We start from the raw sequence: 25,705 nt of genomic DNA on the forward strand, positions 1-25,705 counted from the left end.
CCCCAGACCTACCCTGAAGTAAGTTTTCCTTACTGTGAGGGACACAGCAATAGGTTTTCTGCTCTTTGCAGCTGACTGCATATTGATACAGTGTTATTTATCAACACAGAACAAAGAAGCCTGAAGAATGTACAAATTCCAGTGAGTTCCTGAGGACTATAAAGATCCTGTTATTCTCGAGGGACTGGAGGCAGGCATTCTACAGACTCCACAGATAGTTTCGGGTTCAGCAGAACCTCCAGCTCTGTTTCACACTTTCTGGTTATCACAGATACATCTATCTGTCTATAGCACCGAGTCACATCTAGAATGTGAAGCCGAGTCCAAACTTGCTTCTTTTAAATTACTTAGGTGGAGGAGCACACATCTATAATACCAGAATCTGGGAAGTGAAGACAGAGGATCAGGAGCTCAAAGTCATTCTCATCCACATAGTGGGTTTGAAGCCAGCCTGGGCTACATGAGACCCTATCTCAAAAAACAATAACAATAACAACAAAACAAAACAAAACAAAAAAAACAGAAGAAAGGAGAGGAGAAAGGAATAGAAAAGAGAAAGAGGAGGCAAAGGGATTTAAAGCCATTCAGTCATCCCATGTGATGCCCTAAAAAATATTTTTGTTTTCATTTGTTTATGTGGCTGACCTGGAATTCACTCTGTAACTCACATTGGCCTTGAACTTATAGAGATCTCTTCCACCACAGCTGGTCCTAAGAACATTTTCATTGCCCTGTAGGCCAGGTTAGCCTGAAGCCGGTGATCCTCCTGCCTCAGCCCCAAGTGCTGGCGCTAAAGGCCCCCTGTGCTGACCGGCTGACAAACATGCTGTTTAAATATGCCCTCCACAGATAGGGAGCAGGTCTGTTCCTCCAGACTCCACCAACCACACACCCACGGAGGACGGCTGCCCCTCAAATAAGGGCTTATAAACAAGTCTCTGCACTGAACAACTGTGAAGACATCAACACTGAAATTAAGAGGATTTATTTTAAAAGATTATAAAAGTTGGTATTAATAGTGATAAAAAAAAAGACCCACAGGTTTAAATCAACAAATACAAAAGTGATTGGATATAAGCAATGTAAAAATACATTTCCCGGTCCCCACATAAAGCATAATTTAAAGTATAGTAATTATAAAAGTCTTGTGCTGTAGTATATTTCCCTTCTAAGTCTTAAAAACCATTCCAAACAATTTGTATAAAATACAGCAAATCAAATTTGCCACAGCTGTTAATGATGATGTCTTTTCTGCCTGGCGACCTCTGGTCCCAGCTCTTGAGCTTATTCGTACCACAGTCTTTAACCCCATCTCCCCCCAGGGAAGGCAGAAGCCAAGCAGTCACAGGTCCTCCAAAAGAGAAAGTTCCAAGAGTGACAACAGATACAAGTGACCAAATTATCTTAAAAGAAAAGAAAGGAGTAGCCGAGGAAGCCCTTAGCTGCGGCATCTCAGAGCAAACCCATGGTAAACAACTGGATGCTAAGTTGCTGCATGTGTGGACACAGGCCAGAGAGAGTGTCTGTTCCTCCTGAAGAAGTCAAACATGGGCAGAGAGGAGCACTGATGAGGTGAGTTGTCCCCAGGCCCTGGGTATCAGAGGCCAGTTCTCCGGGATGGCACTGTCGAGAGGTGTCAGAAACCTTTAGGGGTGGGGCCTAGTGTGAGGTCCTGGGTCAGTGGGGGCGTACCCTCCAAAGGGAACGGGATCTCAAGACACACTCACTCTTTCCTTGCTTCCTGGATGCTCTACCACAGACCCCCGCCATGATGCGCTGCCGTCTAAGACAACAGACTGACCATGGGCTGAAGCCTACAAAACCACAAACCAAGATAACTCTCCTTTTCCTTTTTCTTTTCAACTTTTAATATTTACTTTAATTTATGTATATATGTGTGAATGGATGCCATGCATGTCTGGGTGCCAGAGACCAAAGACACTGGATCCCTGGCAGTATCAGGCACTCATGAGTCATCCCATGTGCGTGCTGGAGAGAACTCAGGTCCTCTGCAGAGAAGTAAGCACTTGTAACCTCGGAGCCATCTCTCCAGTCCTAACGCTTCTTCTAAGTTGACTGTCTCAGGTATTTTGTTACAGTAGCAGACAGCTGACTAACAGTTTGTAATACTAACATTGCCTTGATTTGCTGTTAGTTCTCCATAGGTCTGGACAGTATTTCCAGTGACTACAGCATAGCCTGATGTGAAATTCTAAAACTGTCTGCTATAAACTGGTTCCTTTAGAATTATTTTATTCTTGGTTTCAAGAACCTACTCCCCCTTCTCTTAGATGGCAGGCCAACATCCATGATTGGTTTCATGATCAAGAAGGTATTATGCCAGCAGATCAGGCAGTGAGTAAGAAAGAGCAGAAGCTGTGTGCCCAGATTCATCCCCGTCTGAGAACTACAACTGCTGTACGCTTGTAACCAAAATCATCGAACACACACAGTGGCAGACAGGAAACCAAAAAGGAGGGGAACTTTACAGTAAATCCCTGGGAACATGATCACATGTCTTCAGGAAGAAACCCCAGCCTGGGAAACCTCCACCAGGGCACAGAAGGCCTTGACATACTTGAGTCTCAGTCAAACCCCAGAAGGAAGATAAGAAAGGTCCCCTTTGGGCACAAAGGTGCCCCAGTGGCTCTAAGGTACCCCTACAGCAACAAGCAACCCTTCCAAAGTGTCAGGAGCAGCCTGTGGCTTCCAGCATCACCAACAGTATTCACCAGCAGGGGTTCCTACCTCGGACTTTTGGTGATAAGAAGGGCACAAGAGTCTGGACGGCCTGGAGAGAGTTGACAGTGAATCTGAGTGAGAAGGAAAAGAGCAAGAGTGATGGCTCCCTTGGCAGATGGTGACGCAGCACAGGGACCATCTAGAAAGTCAGAAAAGGCATCGCGGGTTAGTGAGCAAACCCAGCCCAGGACTCTAAGAGAAGCCTGCAGAGTGGTGCTCACTTGAGAAGAAATGACCATCTGCCAGGAGGGGACCCAGTGTCCAGCTCACAGAATGAACACCATCAGCTGTTTCCGTGTGCACACAGCACAGACACCGTCAACTGTTTCCGTGTGTGCACAGCATGACCCTTCACATCTCTCCCCAGTGGTCCAACCTGTCTGTACAGTTACATCCACTGTACAAGACAAAGAGTCTACTCTAAGAAAGGTCCCCTTTGGTCTCTAGATGTAGTATCAATTTCTTCAGTTTTTCTGCATTCCATAACAATCTTTTTTTTTCTTTTAAACTTAATTTCAACAACCAGAGTGCAATCTAAAAAGCACAAGGCTTTGACACTGTTGCTTTTGTACACATAAAACACCAGCAGCCCACACGTTTTCTGTTAGGCAATGCATGGATCAGAAAGAATTCAGAATAACTGCCATGAAAGGTTAGCACATAACGTACGGTTGAACAAGATACAGTAAATACAAGGATCATATATTAAGGAAAGATGCCCACACCAACAACTTAAATACAAATTAAATCTCCAACATTAGAACAGAACTTAACTACCAAAAACTAACAGCAAAGCGAATGATTTTAAAATGCAAGAGTTCCTGAAAGGACGGAGAACACACGGTCTGGAAGCCAGGCCTGGTGAGGGCTGACCTGTAGCAAGTGACAGACATGCAATTCAAAGACAACAGTCCTGTCTTTAAAAATAAACAAATAACAAACCTCCTCCATTTGAAACAAGTTCCAACCGTTATTAAAAACCCTCTGAGCTAACTGGAGGGGCTGCCACTCAGTCCAGCACTGAGAAGCTGCCCTCCTGTCCTTCCCTTCTCTCCAAAAGAAGAGCACACATAACACTAGTCACATGGAAGACGCTCTCTTCTGGTCCGCAGCACCTGCTCCAGCTTTAAGCATTCAGCGGCTCAGTGAGGGCTTCAGCCCTGGCGTTGTTCTCAGGTTTTCTCAGCTGGCTCTCCTGCCGTCTCTCATGCAGCATGACGACAAAGTCAATTAGGAACACCAGACTCGCCATAAACCCAAACACCTATGGAGGAAAAGGGGAGTTACATGAGGAAGTGCAGGTTGTAACCATGTGTCCTACTCAGCCCAAGAGTTCATATCCGTTCCACCCTCTAACTACTTTCCAAAAAAGATGTTCATTTTTACCTCCGTGTATGTATTTGTCTGGGGAGCGAATGCCACATGTTTGTGGGTTCTTTTGGAGGCCTCAAGAGAACCCAGGGTCCCTTGGAGGTGGGATAGCACCATTGATATGGGTTCTGGGGACCAAACTCTGGTCCTCTAGAAGAGCAGTAAGTGTCTGAGCTGCTAAGCCATCCTTCTAGCCCCACACTTAGTATTCTTTACTAGAATTTAAAAGTCACTGAATGAGGAAAAGAAGTGACAAAAGAAAAATGTCCCGAGTAACAGGTACTACTCAAAGTCCCATGAGGTAACAACGCAGCTCTTTTGTTGTGTGGTGCCAGGCACAGAACCCAGTGCTGCTGCACGCTCAGCAAGCGTGCTACTGGAGTTGCAGACCTGGTTCCGAGCTTAGGAGCTGCCACTGGAAGAGACGGCAGCCCAGGGCAGACCTAGTCTATACTGGAAGAGACGGCGGCCCAGGACAGGCCTAGTCTATACTGGAAGAGTCGGCAGCCCAGGACAGGCCTAGTCTATACTGGAAGAGACCGCGGCCCAGGACAGGCCTAGTCTATACTGGAAGAGACGGCGGCCCAGGACAGGCCTAGTCTATATTGGAAGAGACAGCGGCCCAGGACAGGCCTAGTCTATACTGGAAGAGTCGGCGGCCCAGGACAGGCCTAGTCTATACTGGAAGAGACCGCGGCCCAGGACAGGCCTAGTCTATACTGGAAGAGACGGCGGCACAGGACAGGCCTAGTCTATACTGGAAGAGACGGCGGCCCAGGACAGGCCTAGTCTATACTGGAAGAGACGGTGGCCCAGGACAGCCCTAGTCTATACTGGAAGAGACGGCGGCCCAGGACAGGCCTAGTCTATACTGGAAGAGTCAGCAGCCAAGGACAGGCCTAGTCTCCCTGCTCCTCTCTCTCTCTGAGCTACTGCAGAAGTCCCCAACCAAACTTCTACCCGACACCACCAAACACATCTCATCCAGCAGCTACCCTCCACTACAAGGGACACTAAGAATTCCTATTAGCCTAGGACACACGAGGCTGACGTGAAATTTGAACTTCAAGCTACACACCCGTCTCCCTTCCTAGCTGCTGTCTTTTAAGGCCTCTCCTGAAGAAAAGGAACAGCTGCCAAGAAGGGCCCACCTGACAGGTCTCAGACATTGGGGTCTAAGGAGGCATGAATGCCACAGAGAGACGGGGGCTCTGAGAAGAGCGCAGTCCTACAAGACAGAGTGTGGGGGCCTCCCTGTAGGTTTCAGAAGAGGTCAGCTCTCTGCCATGTGGGTGAACAACAGTCCATGGTATATGCTTAGAGTCACGTTGTCCCTAACTCTTGTGTGGCGGGGGAAAGAAAGGGGAGAGCTGTGTGACCTTGAAGGTGTGGGAAAGTAGGGAGGTGGGGCTCCAAGAGAACAAACCTCTGGCCCAGACTGGCAGGTTGTTGCTCAGATGGCATCTATTAAAAGGCCACACATGTACCAGTCCTGGCCCTTCTGAAGGGGCAGAAGCTCTCCATCACACATCCAAGGCAACTGACGTAGTAATGGATACCTTAAAGTCCCCAGCCACCATACAAACTGACAACGGCCCCACACACACATCTAAAGTCAGACAGGGAGCCTGCAAAGCTCACCATGCGACCTGGAAGTCACAGTGCTAAACAGACCTCCACTGTCATGTAGAGCAGAGAGATAAGCGGCCTTACACACAAGCACTGAACTAACCAGCAAAGGTGAATGCCTGGAGCAGCCCCGAGCTCCACTCAGCCTAAGTCCTTTCTGACAAGCATATGAGGCTCCTGTGTTAGGTGACTCTCCCTTCCCCACACAGCCGTGCTTTCACACACCTGTAGAAGGGAGCTGTGGGCCGCCTCCCGCTGCCCGGCTCCTGGCTCCCAGCTAGCTTTACCCGAAATAACAACACATGTACTTACTGTATTCTTTTAAACACTGCCTGGCCCATTATCTATAGCCTCTTACTGGCTAACTCTCACATCTTGGCTAACTCTCACATCTTGACTAACCCATTTCTAATAATCTGTGTAGCACCACGAGGTGGTGGTTTACCAGGAAAGATTCAGCATGTCTGACCTGGCAGCTGGCTCCATTGTGTCTGACCTCACTTCCCTTCTTCCCAGCATTCTATTCTGTTTACTCCACCCACCTATGTTCTGACCTATCAGGCCAAGCAGTTTCTTTATTAATTAACCAATGAAAGCAACAGATAGACATATGACTTCCCACAGCACACACCTGACATTCTAAGACACACTGCTAACAACCAGATAGACATATGACTTCCCACAGCACACACCTGACATTCTAAGACACACTGCTAACAACCAGATAGTCATATGACTTCCCACAGCACACACCTGACATTCCAAGGCACACTGCTAACAACCAGATAGATATTGACTTCCCACATCACACACCTGACATTCTAAGGCACACTGCTAACAACCAGATAGACATATAACTTCCCACAGCACACACCTGACATTCTAAGGCACACTACTAACAACCAGATAGACATATGACTTCCCACAGCACACACCTGACACTCTAAGGCACACTGCTAACAACCAGCTACCAAAGCCTTCCTCTGACTCACCACCTCTCCCCATCCTCTTGGAGAACAAATTCTACTTTAAAATCCTCACCTCTAAGCCCTGCTAACCCTCTTGGCCCTTCTCACCCCATCTGCTGCTGAATTATTGGGTCTTAGCTTTTGAATTCATTTTTCCAGGTTAAAGCAGGCTCACAGACTATGTTAAAACCAGGCTCTACCCCTGAGGAAAAGCTCTCAAAGCAACCCCACAGCCCTCTGACCTCAAGGACCTCAAACTCATATACAAAAATCAACCAGATGAGGCCACTTCCTCCCACAGCCCTACCTGCCTCTCTAACACGGGAAAGAATTCCTTCAAACTCTCCTCACTGAGCGCTGGTGACCAGCCACACTGACCATAATGATGCCCTTGCTGTCCCTGGCATAGCTGACTGCTGATTACAAGGGAGCTCTATGAACTTTCTAGATGAAACTGTATTCTCTATTTATCCCTGGAACCTTGACCCACTCTCACAACAACGAGCTCCTCCCCTTCCTTTACCCTTTTAGCTTCCCGTGCCTGTGTGGTCTCCATTAGAGAGGTGCTTCTCTTATTCCTGTCCAGTGCTGATCTGCAGAGTCTCACTCTGGTTCTAGACACTGCTATTCTGGCAGAAGCCTCAGACTTATAGGCTACCTATATCCAGAATATGTCCCAATTTTCCAAGCTTACAACTCAAGAACGCCCATTGTCAGGCACATCTACCACAATGCTTCCTTGGTGGCCCACGTAGCCCTCTGTTTTACCAGACAAGACTTTTAGGGAGGCACCAAGGCCGGACGTATAGATCCCTCACCCTGCAGCTTACCATAACTCTCAACATTTCGCTGGCTGCAAGTAAGACAGTGATATTTTGTTTGTGATTTAACAAATGAAGCCTGCCTGAAGATCAGAGTGCAGAGCTAAGCCACTAGTTAACCATAGAGGCCAGGCAGTGGTGGCACACACCTTTAATCTCACCACTAGGAAGGTAGAGATAGGAAGGGATAGGGCTGGGTGGAGAAAGGAATATAAGGCAGGAGGAGCAGGAGCACATTACATTCAGTCTGAGGAGTCGTGGAGACAGGATCTTGCCCATTTTGGGCTGAGGATTTGGTAGAGGTAAAGGGTCTCTCTAGTGGCTGGCTCCTTTACTTCTCTGATCTTTCAGCATTTACCCCGAAATCGGTTCCGGGTTTTTATTATTAAGACCAGTTGGAATTCGTGCTACAACAGTCCTTTGACCCGGTCTCCCCCTCCCACACACACATACACTGGGCTGAATGTCTACCTCCTATCTCCTGACTCAGAGGCAAGCAAGTCACCACACGGACAGGGGTGCCTAAAGCCACACGGCTATCTCTTTCTATGGCTGCCTCAAGATGAAAAATCCGTCTAGTCATTAAGAAGGTCCCCCCACTTGCCGGGTGGTGGTGGCACACGCCTTTATCCCAGCATTTGGTAGGCAGAAACAGGGGGATCTCCATGAGTTTCAGACCAGTCTGTTCTACAGAGCTGAGGTGCTTGGGCTACCAAAGAAAGCCTGTCTCAAAAACAAAACAAAATACCCGCCCCCCCCAACACACACACATACGAAGATTCCCCCCTCTTTATCCTATTATCCACAGACACATCAACACTTCCGATTTTCTCAAGAGGTCTCAACCCTAGTACCTATACATGACAGCAGCAGGACAGAGCCCAGGCAACATCTCAGTCCCCTAGGCCTCCCCCCTCCACCTCAGTCTGAAAAGGCAAAACTTGGACCTGCTGCTTTAAAACCTGGCCACCTTGGGAGTCAAGGTAGCATGGAAGGGATCCAGACACACCACTCTACAGCCTGTGAGCCCAAACTGGCCTTGAAGCATCTACTTACTTACTTATCAATGTCCTACAAATCCCGCGTTCCTTCAGTGGAGCCGTATTTTACCTTAGAGCACCCCACCCTAAAACTTGTAACAGGAAGGCAACCCCTGTTTCCAGCCTTTTCAATGGATTCAAGGTCAAGTCCCTGTGGTGGTGGCCAGCATTACTAGCTGAACCGTCTCAGCCTCTGCTATACCTGACATGTATGCAGGAGCCTGTGTGGACTGTCCATCAATGAGACTCAGTTCAGTGATAAAGGAAATTCCACAAAATGGTATCAAACACATGCTTATTAGCAAGGGCTTCACTGACCCACAGATGTGTTGGGGAAATGTGATTTGCAACTCAGGTTAGGTGGAGACAGATCAAACTATTCATATCTAAAGGAAAACTCCATTTTTTAAACTCTACTGGGTTAAATGATCTAAAATACATTTTCCAGTTACTTGTCACCCAGGGACATGATGTCACTACCTACTTCCTCTTCCCTAAATCACTTCCTCATTGTATTATTCTAACATATGACCAAACATTCTGAGAATTCTGTCCAGAGACAAAAGACCATGCTTCAAATTTAGCTTCCTCACTAGCAAAACCCTTGAGGAAGTGGAGACAAAACAGGAAGAAAACAGCACCAAATCTCTTGCAACTCCAGTGTCCTCCATGACTTTGTGCTGAGTGGAGGGGGAGGGAGGGGGAGTGTTGACTTCCTAGGTAGCTGGCCTCAGTTTCCAGGATGCTAGGACTGATGGCAATCCCACACCTGGCTCACATTTCCATGATGACTGGTCATCTCTCAGAATCTCTAACGTCGGTTCCTCAACCCCTCCTCCACCCCGGAGAACACACACAGTAAACCAGGCTCTGCACCATTCATTTCCTGGATGTGCACAGCACAGCCCACACAAACTAATTTATAAACTCTCTACCGAACATGGGCCGTTCCCCTTTGGAGGCCTGACTGTATCTGTCCATCCCCTTACAAACCAGGCTGGCAAGGTGACGTCTGCAATTCTCTCAAGGCTTTCTTTTTAAAGATTTTACTTTTTTTTTTCTTTTCTCCATCTGAGTATTTTGCCTGTATGGGTGCCTGGTGCTGCAGGGAGTCGGATCCTCTGGAACTATGGATAGTTTTGAGCTGCGATGTGGGCACTGGAAACTGAAGCTGGGTCTTCAGAAGAATCAGCAAACGCTCTCCATGCTGACCCATCTTTCAGCACTCTGAACACCTTTTGTATTGTTCTATCTTAAAATGTAGTTTCAGGGCTAAGGCGATAACTCCGTCAGTTAAATTCTTGCCTTGCAAGCATGAGCACCGAATTCAATCTCCTCAAACCCACATTTATAAAGGGGGCCAGGTGTAGTAGCACATGCCTCTAATTCCAGCACTTGGGAGGCAGAGGCTGGTGCATCTCTGAGTTTGAGGCCAGCCTGGTCTACAGAGTGAGTTCCAGAACAGCCAGGACTACACAGTCTCCAAAAACAAAAACAAAAAACAACAAAACCCACAACCCTTGGCCCAAAGGATTCAAATAACTATCTCTTCACTGAACTACACTTTGTTGTCTCAAAGGGTTTTACAGCTCAAAGTGTCACACCAAAGCAAGTTTGGGACAGGCAAGCATGTTTTTTACAACACTGTGACAGAGAATGTGAGAGCTGGTCGACTCCACAGAGAGAACCCGTCACGGTACCAGTTGGTTTTTTGTTTTGTTTTGTGGTTTGGTTTTTCAAGACAGGGTTTTCTGCAGCTTTGGAGCCTGCCCTGGAACTAGCTCTTGTAGACCAGGCTGGCCTCAAACTCACAGAGATCCGCCTGCTGGGATTAAAAGCGTGTGCCACAGCACTGCCCAGCTCCACAGTACTAGTTTTAAGAATGGTTGAAGCCGGGCGGTGGTGGCGCACGCCTTTAATCCCAGCACTCGGGAGGCAGAGGCAGGCGGATCTCTGTGAGTTCGAGACCAGCCTGGTCTACAAGAGCTAGTTCCAGGACAGGCTCCAAAACCACAGAGAAACCCTGTCTCGAAAAACCAAAAAAAAAAAAAAAAAGAATGGTTGATAATGCCCAGCAGTGGTGGTGGCGCACTCCTTTAATCCCAGCACTTAGGAGGCAGAGGCAGGCAGATCTCTGAGTTCAAGGCCAGCCTGGTCAACAGAGCAAGTTCCAGGACAGGCTCCAAAGAAACCCTGTTTCGGAAAAAGAAAAGGGGGGGGGTTTGGAGAGATGGCTCAGTGGTTAAGAGCACTGGCTGCTCTTCCAGAGATCATGAGTTCAATTCCCAGCAACCACATGGTGGCTCACAACCATCTGTAATGAGATCTGGTGCCCTCTTCTGGCATGTGAGCATACATGGAGGCAGAATATTGTATACATAATAAATAAATCTTTAAAAAAAAAATACTTGCCTAGCATGTATGAGGCCCTAAATCCAATCCCCAGTATTGCAACAAATGAACAAGAAGAAGATAACGAAAGACAGAAAAAAAAGAAAACAAAAACAAAAAGTAAAATAAGTACTCAAAGGAAAACTGAAGAGCAGATCAGAAGAACAACTTCTGTTGGTTCACTCGAACACTCCATCACAACTTGCCGGGCTAACCCTGAAAGCCTTTTCTCCGGAGTGCCTCTGCACTAAAGCAGTACTACAGGGCAAAAAAACAAAAACTGTATAACAAAGGCTCTTGCCACTTGCATTACCAGACACTTGTTTATATGTAGGATAAAGTAAACTTTGATAACAAAATTCAGTCAAATTCAGTCCTAGGTTCTTAAGACTACCGTATTTGTTTACTTTTAGGTTTTCTATTCAATGTTACATTTAAAAGTAGAAGAAAAACTACTCTCAGGCTGGGGAGATGGCTCAGTGGGGGAAAAGTGTTTGGCACACAAGCCTGAAGATCTGAGTTCAGATCCCAGAGCCCATGTAAAAGTCAGACACAGTATTAAAAGCAGATCCCGGAACACCTACAGGAAATGGGAAGTGGAAATCGGACATTCCAAGAAGCTAATGGGGCCGGCCAGGTGAGACGACTCATGCCACTGATCCCAGCACTCAGATCTCTCTGAGTTCTAGGCCAGCCAGGGCTACACAGTGAGATCCTGTCTCAAAAAGGAGGGGTGGGAGCTAGTGGGCAGGTTGGCCTGGCTATACAGCGGTGAAAAGACTCTCAAACAAGGAAAAAAGACAGGGCCAACCTGAAGATCATCCCTTACCTCCACATAGACCACAGCACACAACCTGAAGATCATCCCTTACCTCCACATAGACCACAGCACACAACCTGAAGATCCTCCCTTACCTCCACATAGACCACAGCACACAACCTGAAGATCCTCCCTTACCTCCACATAGACCACAGCACACAACCTGAAGATCCTCCCTTACCTCCACATAGACCACAGCACACAACCTGAAGATCCTCCCTTACCTCCACATAGACCACAGCACACAACCTGAAGATCCTCCCTTACCTCCACATAGACCACAGCACACAACCTGAAGATCCTCCCTTACCTCCACATAGACCACAGCACACAACCTGAAGATCCTCCCTTACCTCCACATAGACCACAGCACACAACCTGAAGATCATCCCTTACCTCCACATAGACCACAGCACACAACCTGAAGATCATCCCTTACCTCCACATAGACCACAGCACACAACCTGAAGATCATCCCTTACCTCCACATAGACCACAGCACACAGTAGCCCACCTCACAAACACGCATCGTGAATATAAATAAGTAATAATTATTACTCTTATATAGAACTTATCAAAAACTTTCTAAATTCTCTATTTCTTTCTCTTAATGATTTATTTAGTTTTATTTTATGTGCATTAGTATTTTGCCTGCATGTATATTTGTATGAGGTTGTTGAATCTCCTGGAGCTGGAATTACAGACAGTTGTGAGCTGCCATGTGGGTACAGGGAATTGAACCTGGGTTCTCTGGAAGAGCAGCCAGTGCTCTTAACTGAGGAGTCATCTCTCCAGCCCCTAAATCCTCTATATCTAAGGAAACAAAAATAAGGAAGGTTAAAAATGCAAAGTACTCACGATTGCAGCAATTTCAGCTGAGGTCCCAGCGTGGGTAGAAACAAAAATGATAGATGCCAAGAGAAACACACACCCTGTTCCCAGGGTGATATAGAAATCCTACAGGTGCAGAGGAAACAAGAACACAACAGGTTAGACAGGCAGACACAAAGTTTAACATTTTGAATTTCGAAACCCCTTGAATGACTTACATGTTTTTGGTGCAACCCAAATTTAAACATGCCAGCCTGGTACCTTTTCAACACATCTACATGCAAACGCTATCAACTTTAAGTTGAACATAATTGTGTATCACAAAAAAAAAAATATTTTTTGAGACAGGGTGTCACCATGTAGTCCTGGGTGGTCTGTGCTCAATGTGTGGACCAGGTTGGCCTGAACTCACAGAGATCTAACCACTTGCCTCTGCTTCCTTAACACTAGGTCATGTGCCACCATAACTAACTCTTTTTCAGTTTTGATCTGGTTTTTCTCCCCCCCCTCTTTTTTTTTGGTATTCCTGGGGAGTGAGGCTATGGCCTTGTGAATGCTCGGCAAACACTACTACTGAGCTCAACTTCTGTCTGGTAGTTTTATGCTTATTTCTACCACTGCATGTCCAGCACACAGTGCCTAGTAGGGAGCAGGCACATAATTCCTAACTACACAGCCAATGAATGACACTCTAAAATGTAAGAAACAAAAAGTGACAAAACCAAACTTCTAAAAAAATGCTTAAGTAAGGCATGGTGGCCCAAGTCTACAATGCCAGCACTCAGAAGCTGAGGCAGGAGGATCACAGGTTCAAGACCAGTCTGGGCTAGTAAGACCCTGTGTTAAAGCAAACAACATCGAAATGTCTAACATGAATTAGGTGAAGCCTCTCCCTCTCATTCTAGACTCATTTCCTGTCTCCGTCAGTGAAGTGGTGCTCAAGTTGCTAGGATGCAGAGAGCTAGAACATGGACACCATTCTTCCCTGTGCTTTGCTCTGAAAGCATCACCGCTGTACCAATAAACCAGGACGACTGCAGACGCGCGCCCTGACTCGGGCTGTCTTCCCCACTTACCGACGACTTGACTTTCCCAGCATCCACTCTGTCATGCACTGGTGTGCAGTACACGATCAGCAGGACGAGGCTCAGGAGAAAGGCGCTGCAGCTCACAAACTCAAAGAAGTACAAGCCTCCACACAACGTGCACTCGGACACGACCTCTTCACAGATAAAGGCCAGCAAAGACAGCAGCTACAAAAGGAAACCAACTGACCTCAGTGATTCAGAGAACCCATGACAATCAAAACTACACGCAGGCTGCCTTAAAGGGATACACCAGTTAACTACTGTGTGTCAGACAGACTCAATGAAAGTGTTGTAACAGCCCCCCCACCAAAAAAAGGACTTTCAGAAGAAGAGAAAGCTGAGCGCCACAATGCACAGCAAACTTTTTTTTTTATTGTGCTGTAACGAAAGAGTCAGGGAGAGAGGCAGGCAGAGGCATAGTTGGAAGCAAATGGTGAGACAGCCTAGAGTGCAGGGGAAGTGTGCCTGCATACACACTGTGGGAGGCAGCCAAGTCAGAGGTCTGAGAGATCACCGGGAGGGGGGCAGTCTTCCTGTGCAGCAACTGTGAAGAGTCTGCAAAGTGGAGAAACCAGCAAGAGCAGTAAGAAACAGCAGCCCAGGGGCTCTGAGATGAGAGCAAGTGTGCCCAGCAGGTGGCGAGCACGCTACTGCTATGCAGAGGGCAAGAACCTGCATTAGCCGCACAAAAGAAAGCCGATGGTGGCATCACTGACAGTTGGCAAGAAAGCTGTCGCCTGGCAGAGAAGTCAGATAACTCTGTACTTATGGGTGGGGGTGGGGAGACAGGGCAGCAGACTAGAAAAGCAGAGTCAAGTCAGGGTGCAGGGGACGAGGGCACAGGAAGGGAAGCTCAAGGAGAAAACACTGAGCACTTTTAATTGCCTTACAGAAACCCTGTGCTGCGAGGGCCTGGAGACAGGCAGGGCGCAGCTCTGCGAGGAAGGAACAGGCGCTCAGGGGTTAACTCTTCAGAAAGTGGAAGAAGACTGACTGTTCACGAGCAGGTTTTGAGAAAGCTTGGGGAATGACCTTCTGAGTGCCCAAACCATCAAAAGGACTGATGACCCAAAGTGAAAAGCCAAGGGAAATTCCACCTTACCCCAGGGAGAGCAGGAGAAACAGACAGACACAAGAGTAGCACACACTGCTCCAAAAGAAAGGAAAGGAAAGAAGGAAGGAAGGAAGGAAGGAAGGAAGGAAGGAAGGAAGGAAGGAAGGAAGGAAGGAAGGAAAGACCAACAAAGCAGACTAGAGAGCTGGTGCACACCTATGAATCCAGCACTCAGGATCCACTGGAGTTCAGGGCCAGCCTGGGCTACAATGTGAGACCTTGTCTCAAAAAACCACCTAGGAGCTAGGAATATAGCTGAGTGGTAGAATGCATGTCTGGCATTCAGGAGGCCTTGGATTCAATGCCCAGCCCTGAAAAAAAAAAAAGGAAAACAAAAACAAAAAACAAAACCAGACAAGAAACAGGGAAGCTTGGAAAAGAAAAATAAAAATCAAGAGCTGCATTTCACAATGGACAGTGAATGCTCACCCACACTTGTTTTCTTTTTTTCTTTTTGGCTTTTCGAGACAAGATTTCCCTGTAGCTCTCTCTGGTTGTCCTGGAACTCGCTCTGTAGACCAGGCTGGTCTCGAACTCACAGAGATCCGCCTGCCTCTGCCTCCCGAGTGCTGGGATTAAAGGCACATGCCACCACTGCCCAGCTCACCCATACTTTCTTGCCAATGTCAACAGACCAGCACTAGGGAAACTAGCAGCTTCTTCAAAGCTAAGCACTCCTGGGTACTCGAGGGAAATGAAAACCTACCTTAAGAAAAAGCAGGTACAGGAACATCATAACAACTTTATTCTCATAGCCCCAAACTAGACACAATGCAGGTGCCTTCATCAGCTAAAGGAAGCTGAGGTACAAAATGTCCAGCCTAGATCAATCTCCAGATAACTGTACAAAGTATAAAAATTCAATCTCAGCAGCTGGGGGAGGCTATAGCTCGGTTGGCAGAGTGCACACCTACCATGCGTGAAGCCCTTCGTTCACTACCCAACACTAGCAAATTAGTTAGTTAATTTGTAGTGGCATTCCATTTGTATTTTAATAAATAAAGTTTGCCTAAAGATCAGAGAGTAAAACAGCCCCACTGGTCAGCCTTAGGGACCAGGGAATGGCAACACACATCTTTAATCCCAGTAGCCACACTAGTTTGCCATCGAAACCGGGTGGTGCACGCCTTTAATCCCATACCTAGAGAGGAATATAAAACGGGAAGAGACAGCTCTCAGACACAGTCTCATTCTGAGATTCCTTGAGGCAAATTCGCCATTTCGGACTGATGTCGAGGTAAGAGCCAGTGGCTGGCTGCTTTGCTTTTTGGATCTTCAGGTTGAACCACAATTTCTCTCTCTGAATTTTTTTTTTTTTTAAAGATTTCTGTCTCTTCCCCGCCACCGCCTCCCATTTCCCTCCCCCTCCCCCAGTTAAGTCCCCCCCCCCCCTCAGCCCGAAAAGCAATCAGGGTTCCCTGTCCTGTGGGAAGTCCAAGGAACCCGCACCTCCATCCAGGTCTAGTAAGTTGAGCATCCAAACTGCCTAGGCTCCCACAAAGCCAGTGCGTACAGTAGGATCAGAAACCCATTGCCATTGATCTTGAGTTCTCAGTAGTCCTCATTGTCCGCTATGTTCAGAGAGTCCAGTTTTATCCCAGGCTTTTCCAGACCCAGGCCAGCTGGCCTTGGTGAGTTCCCAGTAGAACATCCCCATTGTCTCAGTGTGTGGGTGCACCCCTTGCGGTCCTGAGTTCCTTGCTCGTGCTCTCTCTCCTTCTGCTCCTGATTTGGACCTTCTCTCTGAATTTTTATTAATCGTGCTTCATTAATTAATTGATTCAACCTTGTAAGGTTATAGCTAGGAGCCTGGAGAGATAGATGGCTCTGCCAGTCCTAGGCAAGCCTGATGACCAGCTCTCAATCTCAGAACTCGGAGGGTAGAAGAGAACCAATACTCACAAGATATTCTCTGACCTTCACACGTGCACCGTGGCATACACTCCTACACACCACACACACCACACACACCACACACACACACACACAATAAACTCCGCCTTTGGGAGGTCAAGAATCAAGAGTTCAAGGATAAGAGACTCTGTCTCAAAAAACAAGTTATGTCAAAAACATGATGGTACATGCCTTTAATCCCAGCATTTGGGAGGCAGAATGTCTCTGAGTTAAAAGACCAGCCTGGTCTACAAAGTGAGTTCCAGGACAATCAGGCCTACACAGAGAAACCCTGTTTCAAAAAAAAAAAAATTAAATTAAATTAAATAAAAATAAAAGGTAAACAGAAAAAAAGTCAAATGCAAAGTAGCATATAATCTTCTAAGGCAGTGGTTCTCAACCTCCCTAATGCTGTGACCCTTTAATACAGTTCCTCATGTTTTTATTTTCATTGCTACTTCAAAACTGTGATTTTGCTACTGTTCTGAATCATAATGTATTATCTGTGTTTTCTGATAGTCTCAGGCTATCCCTGTGAAAGGGTCATTCAATACCCAAAAGGGGTTACAACCACTGTTCCAAGGGAAACTTCCCACCTCACGACTAAAAAGGTTTTATGCCAGAACAAAAGTAGACCTGTTTCCCGTGAGGTTAACCAGACATAAAGTAGACCCCCATCCTGAACGTCGATGGAGGCATTCCCTGCCATTACATCACAGGATATGGAGTGACACACAGAGACAAATCACACATAACTGTTTCCTTAACCTCCTGTGCTGGTGGCAACAGTATGAAATTTTAGGATGAGAATCCAATGTGAATTGTAAATGTATAAGGGTCTACTTGCTGTATAATTATATGTTAAAGTTTATCCAAGTTTAAGAGTCTAGGAAATGTCTGAAAAACAGAGCTACATGGGGCTGGAGAGATGGCTCAGCAGTTAAGAGCCATCTGGCTGCTCTTTCAGAGGACCCTGGTTCAATTCCCAGCAACCACATGGCAGTTTACAACTATCTGTAACTCCAGGTCCAGGGGATTCAACACTTTCTTCTGGTGGTCCTGGGTACCAAGCATGCAAAAAGTACAGACATATATGCAGACAAAAAGCTCATATACATAAAATAAAAATACACCTATGTGTATGAAAGTCAGTTGAAGTCAGCTGTGGCGGGCACTACTGTAATCCCAGCACCCGAGAAGCAGAGGCAAAAAGATCAAGAGTTCAAGGCAATTCTTGGTTAGCGTTCCAAGCTAGATGACTGTGAGAAAACTTTCAACTGAGAATTGTCTGACTGCTCTTGACCCACTCCTGTGAGAGCTGTAAACAGTAACACCTGGCCTGCAGCACAGACATAGGCTGCCTGTCTGGGAAGAAGGGCAGGACCGCTCCCAGAAGTAGAGGGTCCCAGGCCACCAGTAGCCCTGCTCTATGTATTAACAAGAGTCATTCGTACTATCAAGAGGGAGGCTCGGCCGGGCGATGGTGGCGCACGCCTTTAATCCCAGCACTAGGGAGGCAGAGGCAGGCAATCTCTGTGAGTTCGAGACCAGCCTGGTCTACAAGAGCTAGTTCCAGGATAGGCTCCAAAGCCACAGAGAAACCCTGTCTCGAAAAACCAAAAAAAAAAAAAAAAAGAGGGAGGCTCTACCTGGTCATCCTAGCAGAAGGAAGGAGTTCAACATCCAGGCTGAATACTTACTAGTTCTGATCTCTAGGTTTTAAAGGCCAAGGTCTTCGCATCACACACTACTGTCAATGTGAAGCTCACTCCTCCCTAACGGTTCTTTTACAGTCACCCTCCGTTAAGATCAGGCAACAATGGGTGTGTATGAGCATGTCATGATGGAGCAACGCGAGCGATGCACAGGAAACAATGGGCAACCGTGCTTCACACCACACAGCTGAGCAGTCCTCGAGAAGTGGAGAAAATATCGGGGAAAAGCCCAGAGTAGCCAGACAAGGATGGATGGACACATGGGCCAGTCGAGGGAGCAAGGACAGACTCAGGAGGGCAAGAACCTGCCCCGTGAGTCCAAAGGGGTACTGACCTAACTGGGAATGGTAAGAAATTCAAAAGGAATGGGTGTGGCTATGTGATGAGAACCGCAGGAGTAGGAGGCAAAGTGGGTGGTGGTGGTACTGCACCTTTAGTCCCAGCAGAGGCAGAAAGAAGCAGGTGAGTTCAAGGCCAGCCTGGTCTACAAAGCAAGTCCAAGACAGCCAGGGCTGATACACAGAGAAATCCTCTCTCGAAAAACCAAAAAGGGGGGTGGGGGGGAGTACAGAATAAGTAAGTCAGGATAGATTGGTTTTCATTTTTTTTTTTAATAAAAAGGGAAACTTTTAAAGCAAGTAAAAACACTCCAAACAATGTATCCAACAGTGATACCTAGGAATGAGTCAGATGGGATGTTTTATTTTATTTTAATCTTATTTTAGTTGTTATGGCAAACAGATACTTTCTGTATTAAATAAAGAAAAAGAATGTGCTCAATAAGAGAAGGAAGAATTTCAAGAAACAGTGGTCACCAGCATTTCACAAGTGATCAAGGGCAGGAAGCAAGACTCCCACACACAGCAAAGAAACGAATTTGATAAAAGGCTCCTTGCTGTTTTCTTGGTAAGCACATCCATTATTAACAGCAAGAACTTATCATACTAGAGACTGCTCAGCGAGCACACAGCTAAGTGCCCGATGCAGCCAGCTCTCTGAGTGTATCTACCTGAACATGGCTAGAGGAAAAAGAGCATTCAGGGCGGGGATCATCTGGAGAACAGCTTCCCATTTGAGTTTACACATGAACCTGAGCTAGTGCTACACGGTGTAAAAGTCTGTCCCCTTAAACATCTTAAAAACTGACTGGCAGAGAGGACTGGGGTAAAGGGGAACACTCCTCCATTGCTGGTGGAAGTGCAAACTGGTCCAGCAGCTTTGAATTTCTTTTTTTTTTTTTTTTGGTTTATTTTATTATGTATACAGTGTTCTCCCTGCATGTGTGCCTACAGACCAGAAGAGGTTACCAGATCTTATTACAGGTGTTTGTGAGCCACCATATGGTTGCTGGGAATTGAACTCAGGACCTCTGGAAGAACAGTCAGTGCTCTTAACCTCTGAGCCATCTCTCCAGCCCTGCTGCTTTGAATTTCAGTATGGCAATTTCTCAGAAAATTAGAAAACAACCTACCTCAAGACCCAGCAATACCACTTTTGGGTATATATCCAAAGGATGTTCAATCATACCACAAGAACATGTGCTCAACTATGTTCATAGCAGCATTATTTGTCATAGCCAGAACCTGGAAACAACCTAAATGACCCTCGACTGAAGAACAGATAAGGAAAATGTAGTACATTTACACAATGGAGTACTACATAGCAGAAAAAAATAATGGTATCTTGAAATTTGCGGGCAAATGGATAGATCTAGAAAGCATCATATTGAGTGAGGTAACCCAGACCCTGAAAGACAAATGTCATACATACTCACTCATAAGTGGCTTTCAGAAACAAGGCAAAAAAAAAAAGGCAGCCTCTAATTCACAATCCCAGAGAACCTAGACAACAATGGGGACCCTAAGAGAGACACGCATGGATCTAATCTACATGGAAATAGAAAAAGACAAGATCTCCTGAGTAAATTGGGAGCATGGGGACCACGGGAGATGGTAGGAAGGGAGGGGAGAAGAAGGGAGGGAAGCAGAGAAAAATGCACAGCTCATTAAAAACAATTTTAAAAAACTGACTGGCATTAGTTAGAAGACATTATCTTCTTCTTTTTTTTTTTTTTCTTTTTTTGGTTTTTCGAGACAGGGTTTCTCTGTGGCTTTGGAGCCTGTCCTGGAACTAGCGCTGTAGACCAGGCTGGTCCTGAACTCACAGAGATCCGTCTGCCTCTGTCTCCCGAGTGCTGGGATTAAAGGCGTGCGCCACCACCGCCCGGCTAGAAGACATTATCTTCTATAAAATTACATGTACTCAGAGAAGAGCACACTATTAAAAACAGTTTTAAGAAGCTGGAAAGATGATTCAATGGTTAAGAGCACTTACTGCCCTTGCAAAGGATCCAAGTTCAGTTCCCAGCATCCATGCAGGGTGGCCTTCAAGCACCTGCAACTCCAGCCTCAGGGGATCTGACATCCCTGGCCTCTGCAGGTACCTGCACTGACATACACATAGCCTCACAAAAGACACACAGACACAAACACAGAGGGAGAAAGAGAGAATAAATTTTAAAAAAAGAAAAAAAAGGTTTAAGAACATATCACTGAAGCCACAAGCAGACATGCCTATAATCCCAGCACTCAGAAGGCCAAGATGGGAGGACACTGTGAGCCTGAGCTACACAGCAAGTCTCAGGCTAGCCTGGGTTACACTATGAGATCCTCTCTCAAACAAAACAAAAGCTGGGCATGGTGGTACACCCTACAACCCCAGCACCTACCTACCAGGGAGGTAGAGAAAGAAGGATCCTGAGTTCAGGGACACCTTCAGCTACTTTCTGAATTAAGGTCAATCATTCAAACAGGGAGGGCTACATGAGACCCTGTCTCAAAACAAGAAAAACCATAAAGATTGTACAATTACAAAGACCTGAGTTTGATTCCCTAGAACCTACAAAAAAGAACAAATAAAAAAAGAGCCTGGCATAAAAACAAAAAAAAGCTGGAACGTGAATAACTATGATGCCAGCACTCAGGAGGCAGAGGCAGAATTTAAGTATGTCTCCTAGTTACGGGGGAAATTCAAGGCCAGTTGTGGCTACACGAGACTTCACCACCAGAGAGAGCACCCACGGGGGCCAGAGTACTGGGGAGGTGGAAACTAGCCAGCCTTGAGGCAGTTGACCTCTGCCCTCCACATACACAACACACATGGGCACACACACAAACCAGTACAGTTCATGCAGTTCACCACAACCTGTATCTCTAGTTCCAGAGGATCAGATATGACTCTTTTTACTTCTGGAAACATCAGTCATGCACATGGTACATAGATACACAAGCAGGAAAAATACCAATACATATAAAATTAAATAAATTCATTTTGGGTAGCAATTTAGTTTCATAATATTATGCTAGCCAACAGTATATGTTTTTCAATCATATGTGTAATCAACAAAGAGATTATATGAAGTTTGGCAGTGGTGGCGCACACCTTTAATCTCAGCACTTGGGAGGCAGAGGCAGGTGAATCTCCATGAGTTTGAGGATAGCCTGGTCTACAGAGCGAGTTCCAGGAGAGACTCCAAAGTTACATAGAGAAATTGTGTCTCAAAAAAAAAAGTATGAATCCATATAAAGACCTTTCAGACTATGGGGACGACATGACGGCTCAAAGTAAAAGCACTTGCCATGCAAGCAAGGATCTGAGTTCAATCCTAGAACCTGCATAAAGATGGAAGGAGAGAGAGAGAACCGAGTCCACAGAGTTGTCCTCTGACCTCCACACACATGACATAGCATGCATACCCATCCACATGAATCATGAACACAAACACACACAATAAATTTAAGTTAAAACTTAAATCACAGACTGGTTCATGTAGTCATTTAAACATTATAACCTGAAAAAAATTCATCATTAAACATTCAAAAAATAACAAATAAAATAGGAACATAAGGGCAAACCTACAAATCGGATAAAGCAAAGTCCAGTTGCATAAAATTGAAGATTCTAGCCCAGTGGTAGTGGTACACATCTTTAGTCCCAGCACTTGGGAGGCAGAGGCAGGAGGGTCTCTGTGAGTTCAAGGCCAGCCAGGACAGTCAAGGTTACACCGGGAAACCAGTGTGTGCCTGTGTGTGCCTGTGTGTGTGTGTGTGTGTGTGTGTGTGTGGCCCCGTAGCTCCTGATAACAACGTTTCCCCCACTCCTTCACCGCTCAGCTCGGGAAAGGTAGAAGCCAGTGAGCCCAGCCTTTACATTTTCCACAAGTCTTTGACAAGATGCAGGTTAGACCAAGTGACAAACAGCAGCAGAATTCCAAGAGCCAGCCAGACAGGCTTTGTTTGCACTTCTACCATAATCTCCTGTGCTAGCCTGCGCCCCTTGATAAATTAGCTTGGTAACCAAGTCGGGAGCAGCCTGGGAGATCTACCCATGGAAAGAACCTAGAGGACACCCAGCCCCACCGCCCAGGGCTCTGCTGGAAGAATTCCAAGTCTACTATTCACAGCAGGCTTCTTTTTCTCTTTGGAGTCTTTGAGAATCTGTTAAGATTTACGGACCCAGAATAACAAATCACACACAAACGTTCTGAATACTTATCTCAGGGTTTGGTTTGGAGGTTCCGTGTTAACACACTGCTCCTCCTCTTCTGATTGTGATGTCTCCACACCCTGTTTTCTTATCAGAGCTCTGCAACACTATATTAGACTTCAAGTCAACTAAAGACACCGAGAATGGCAGAGTATAAGGCGAAGAAAGTCTTGCCTATAGCGCTCATCCTGGATGCATTTTTATAGATCTCATCTATAACTTTCTTGGGACTTTTTAAAAATCACTCCATAGTATATTTTTATTGTTAATAGGTAAGACATTATTAAAACAGAAAAAGCAGGAACAAAAGGGCAATCACAGAAGTGAAAAAGTGTTTAAAATTCTGTGTTAAGGAAAGCAAGCCTGTAACATTACAAGTTACCCATAACGGAGGCATTTCTCGGAGGCAGTGTTCCGTGCCATTCCCACTTCTCCTTAGGACTGATGGCAAACACACAGAACAGCTAGCAGCCTTTTCAAAGCAAACTGAGCCCTGGGATCCAACTGTCAGTACCAGCAAAACTTCTGGTTGGTTCTCTTCTGCTGAGTTATAATAAAGTAATGAGAATTTAAAAAAAAAATATTTATTATGTATACAGCGTTCTGTCTGTATGTCTGCCTGCAGGCCAGAAGAGGGCACCAGATCTCATCATGGGTGGTAGTGAGCCACCATATGCTTACTGGGAATTGAACTCAGGACCTCTGGAAGAACAGCCGCTGCTCTTAACCACTGAGCCATCTCTCCAGCCCCCAGTAATGAGAATTATTACTTTGGCTTTAGCATTACTTATTAGAAATAAAAGCAACTGAAAATAATAGATTTAATGACCAGGAGATCAGGAGGCACAATTTCCTTGGAGCTGCAAGAATGCTTTGGTTGTACAGTGATTTCTCTCTGTTCAAAAAGGTTCATTAGAACTGTGTATTTTTCCACAGAGAAGCACAGCAGGTATCTAGGAAATATGTGAGGACGAAGGAGAGGAAGAACAAAAGAAAGTGAATCTGGCTGGGCCTCGGTGGCACAAGCACTCAGGAGGCAGAGGCTGGTGGACCTCTGTGAGTTCAAGACCATCCTGATCTACAGAGAGTTCCAGGACAGCCAAAGCTGATACACAAGAAGCCCTGTCTTGAAGAAGAGAGAGAGAGAGAGAGAGAGAGAGAGAGAGAGAGAGAGAGAGAGAGAGAGAGAGAGAATCTGGATCTATATGTATAGCTCAGTTGGTGGAGTGCTAACCTCGCATACACAAGGCCCCGGGTTCGAGTCTCAGCACCACGTAAACCGCATGGTGGGGCACACCAGCACTGAGGCACAGCGATCACAAGTTCAAGGTCATCCTCCACAACTTAGTAATGAGTTTGAAGGTAATCTAGACTACTAAGAGTCTGTGAAGAAACAGTGGGAGAAATAGAGTGGGAAGAGGAAAAGATGGGGGAGGGAGAGGAGGGAGAAAAGAGAGGGGAGAAGGAGAATGAAGAGAGGCGGGAAGGGAGTGGGGGAGGGGAGCAAACCACACCCATTCGTGTAAAAGGAACTGGTTCTGTAAAGGAGCAATGACAGGATGGAGGCCCAGTGCCTAAGAACCTGAAACTGCCCACCGTGGACATTCTAGGAGGGTGTGGAGGGAGGGACACCCAGGACCAGATTCTCGAGGGTCGTACACATCACTTTATCTAACTTGTCTCCAAGTGACTTCTTCATCCCCAGCTTCCATCGCTGTAGCAACTAAAAGCAGTGCCTAACTGCTGTTTTTCCACCCCAGGAAAGTAGGTCAACTGAGTTCCAAGAATGTTAGTTCTGGTTATCGGAGTTTTAAGAATTTTAAACCTTCCCAAGGAAACCCATGAGCTGTTTTTTTTTTCTTTAGCAAAAATGGTTCACAAAACAAAGCAAAAACCACAAACAGTCTGTTTTTTCCTAAAATTGTCTTCTTGAAAAAATACCCACTGACAGCTGAGTCAGGAGCCTGAAACGCAACATGAGTATCAATTTGATCATAATACAAATATCAAAGATGTCCACATTTTCGCGCCTAAGCTTATGACACTTGAGAAGCATGCCGTGATCTAGTTCTCTCACCAGCACACAGGAACCAGAAAGACGTCCTTTTGACTCTACCTGGAACCCACAGCGCAAGTTCAACCCATACACAAATTGTCCGACAAGTTGAACTGGGCTAGCACCCGGAAAACCGCAAAAGCCAGAAACGATAAACAGAAAGTACTTCGTTGTCTAAAACACAAGCACTCAGGGCGATAATGAAAGAGTGTTCGCAGAGAAATGGGAAAGGAGGTTTCGGTGGCTGAGGGAGAGGAGCTACCGCGGGGCTACGGGAAGGAGGCAGACGGACGGCAACGCCCCCTTCCTTAGTGGAAAGGGAAGGAACTGGGGCGTGGAAACGGCGGCTTCCCAAACGAGCAGGCCGAGCAGCGGCGGCCTCGAGCCCACAGCTCCCCAGCTCACAGGTCCCCCGCCCTGACCCTGGCCCGACCCCCGACCCGGCGCCCGCTCCTCCGCCGCCGCCGCCGCTGGCCTCACCAGCTGCAAGCCTTTGAGAATGCGCCGAGACCACGGGAGCCGGCCCAGGAAGAAGTAGGCGGCCAGGCCGCTGCGCGCACCCCGGCCCGCGCCCGGGGCCGCCTCGGTGGTGGGACTGTACACCGCTCCGTTCTCCATCGCCGCTAAAGTCGCTCGCCCAGCAAAAGTCTCCGCGGCGCAGCAGGGGGGCGTCACTTCCTG

At 46.6% G+C, this 25,705-nt stretch overlaps 1 protein-coding gene across 1 annotated transcript; it reads right to left on the reverse strand.

Moving 5' to 3' along the window:
* Nucleotides 1-969: 969 nt before the first annotated feature.
* On the reverse strand, nucleotides 970-25,705 carry Cmtm6 (CKLF like MARVEL transmembrane domain containing 6). Its single transcript, XM_075964251.1, has 4 exons — nucleotides 25,505-25,705; nucleotides 13,690-13,866; nucleotides 12,641-12,739; nucleotides 970-4,006 (listed from the first exon to the last, which is right to left on the reverse strand). The coding sequence occupies exons 1-4, from the start codon at nucleotides 25,640-25,642 to the stop codon at nucleotides 3,869-3,871; spliced, it is 552 nt and encodes a 183-aa protein (XP_075820366.1). The 5' UTR covers nucleotides 25,643-25,705; the 3' UTR covers nucleotides 970-3,868.

The sequence above is a fragment of the Microtus pennsylvanicus genome, chromosome 3 (assembly GCF_037038515.1).
Source record: "Microtus pennsylvanicus isolate mMicPen1 chromosome 3, mMicPen1.hap1, whole genome shotgun sequence".
Lineage (NCBI taxonomy): Eukaryota > Metazoa > Chordata > Mammalia > Rodentia > Cricetidae > Microtus > Microtus pennsylvanicus.

Bases quoted from the DNA above. Each gene is read 5' to 3' on its own strand.
- Cmtm6 (XM_075964251.1), bottom strand. From the start codon at position 25,642: ATGGAGAACGGAGCGGTGTACAGTCCCACCACCGAGGCGGCCCCGGGC. The intron at 13,867-25,504 runs GTGAGGCCAGCG...TTCCTTTTGTAG, and splicing joins TTCTCAAAGGCTTGCAGCTG to CTGCTGTCTTTGCTGGCCTT. The intron at 4,007-12,640 runs GTGAGTACTTTG...TTTCCTCCATAG, and splicing joins CAGCTGAAATTGCTGCAATC to GTGTTTGGGTTTATGGCGAG.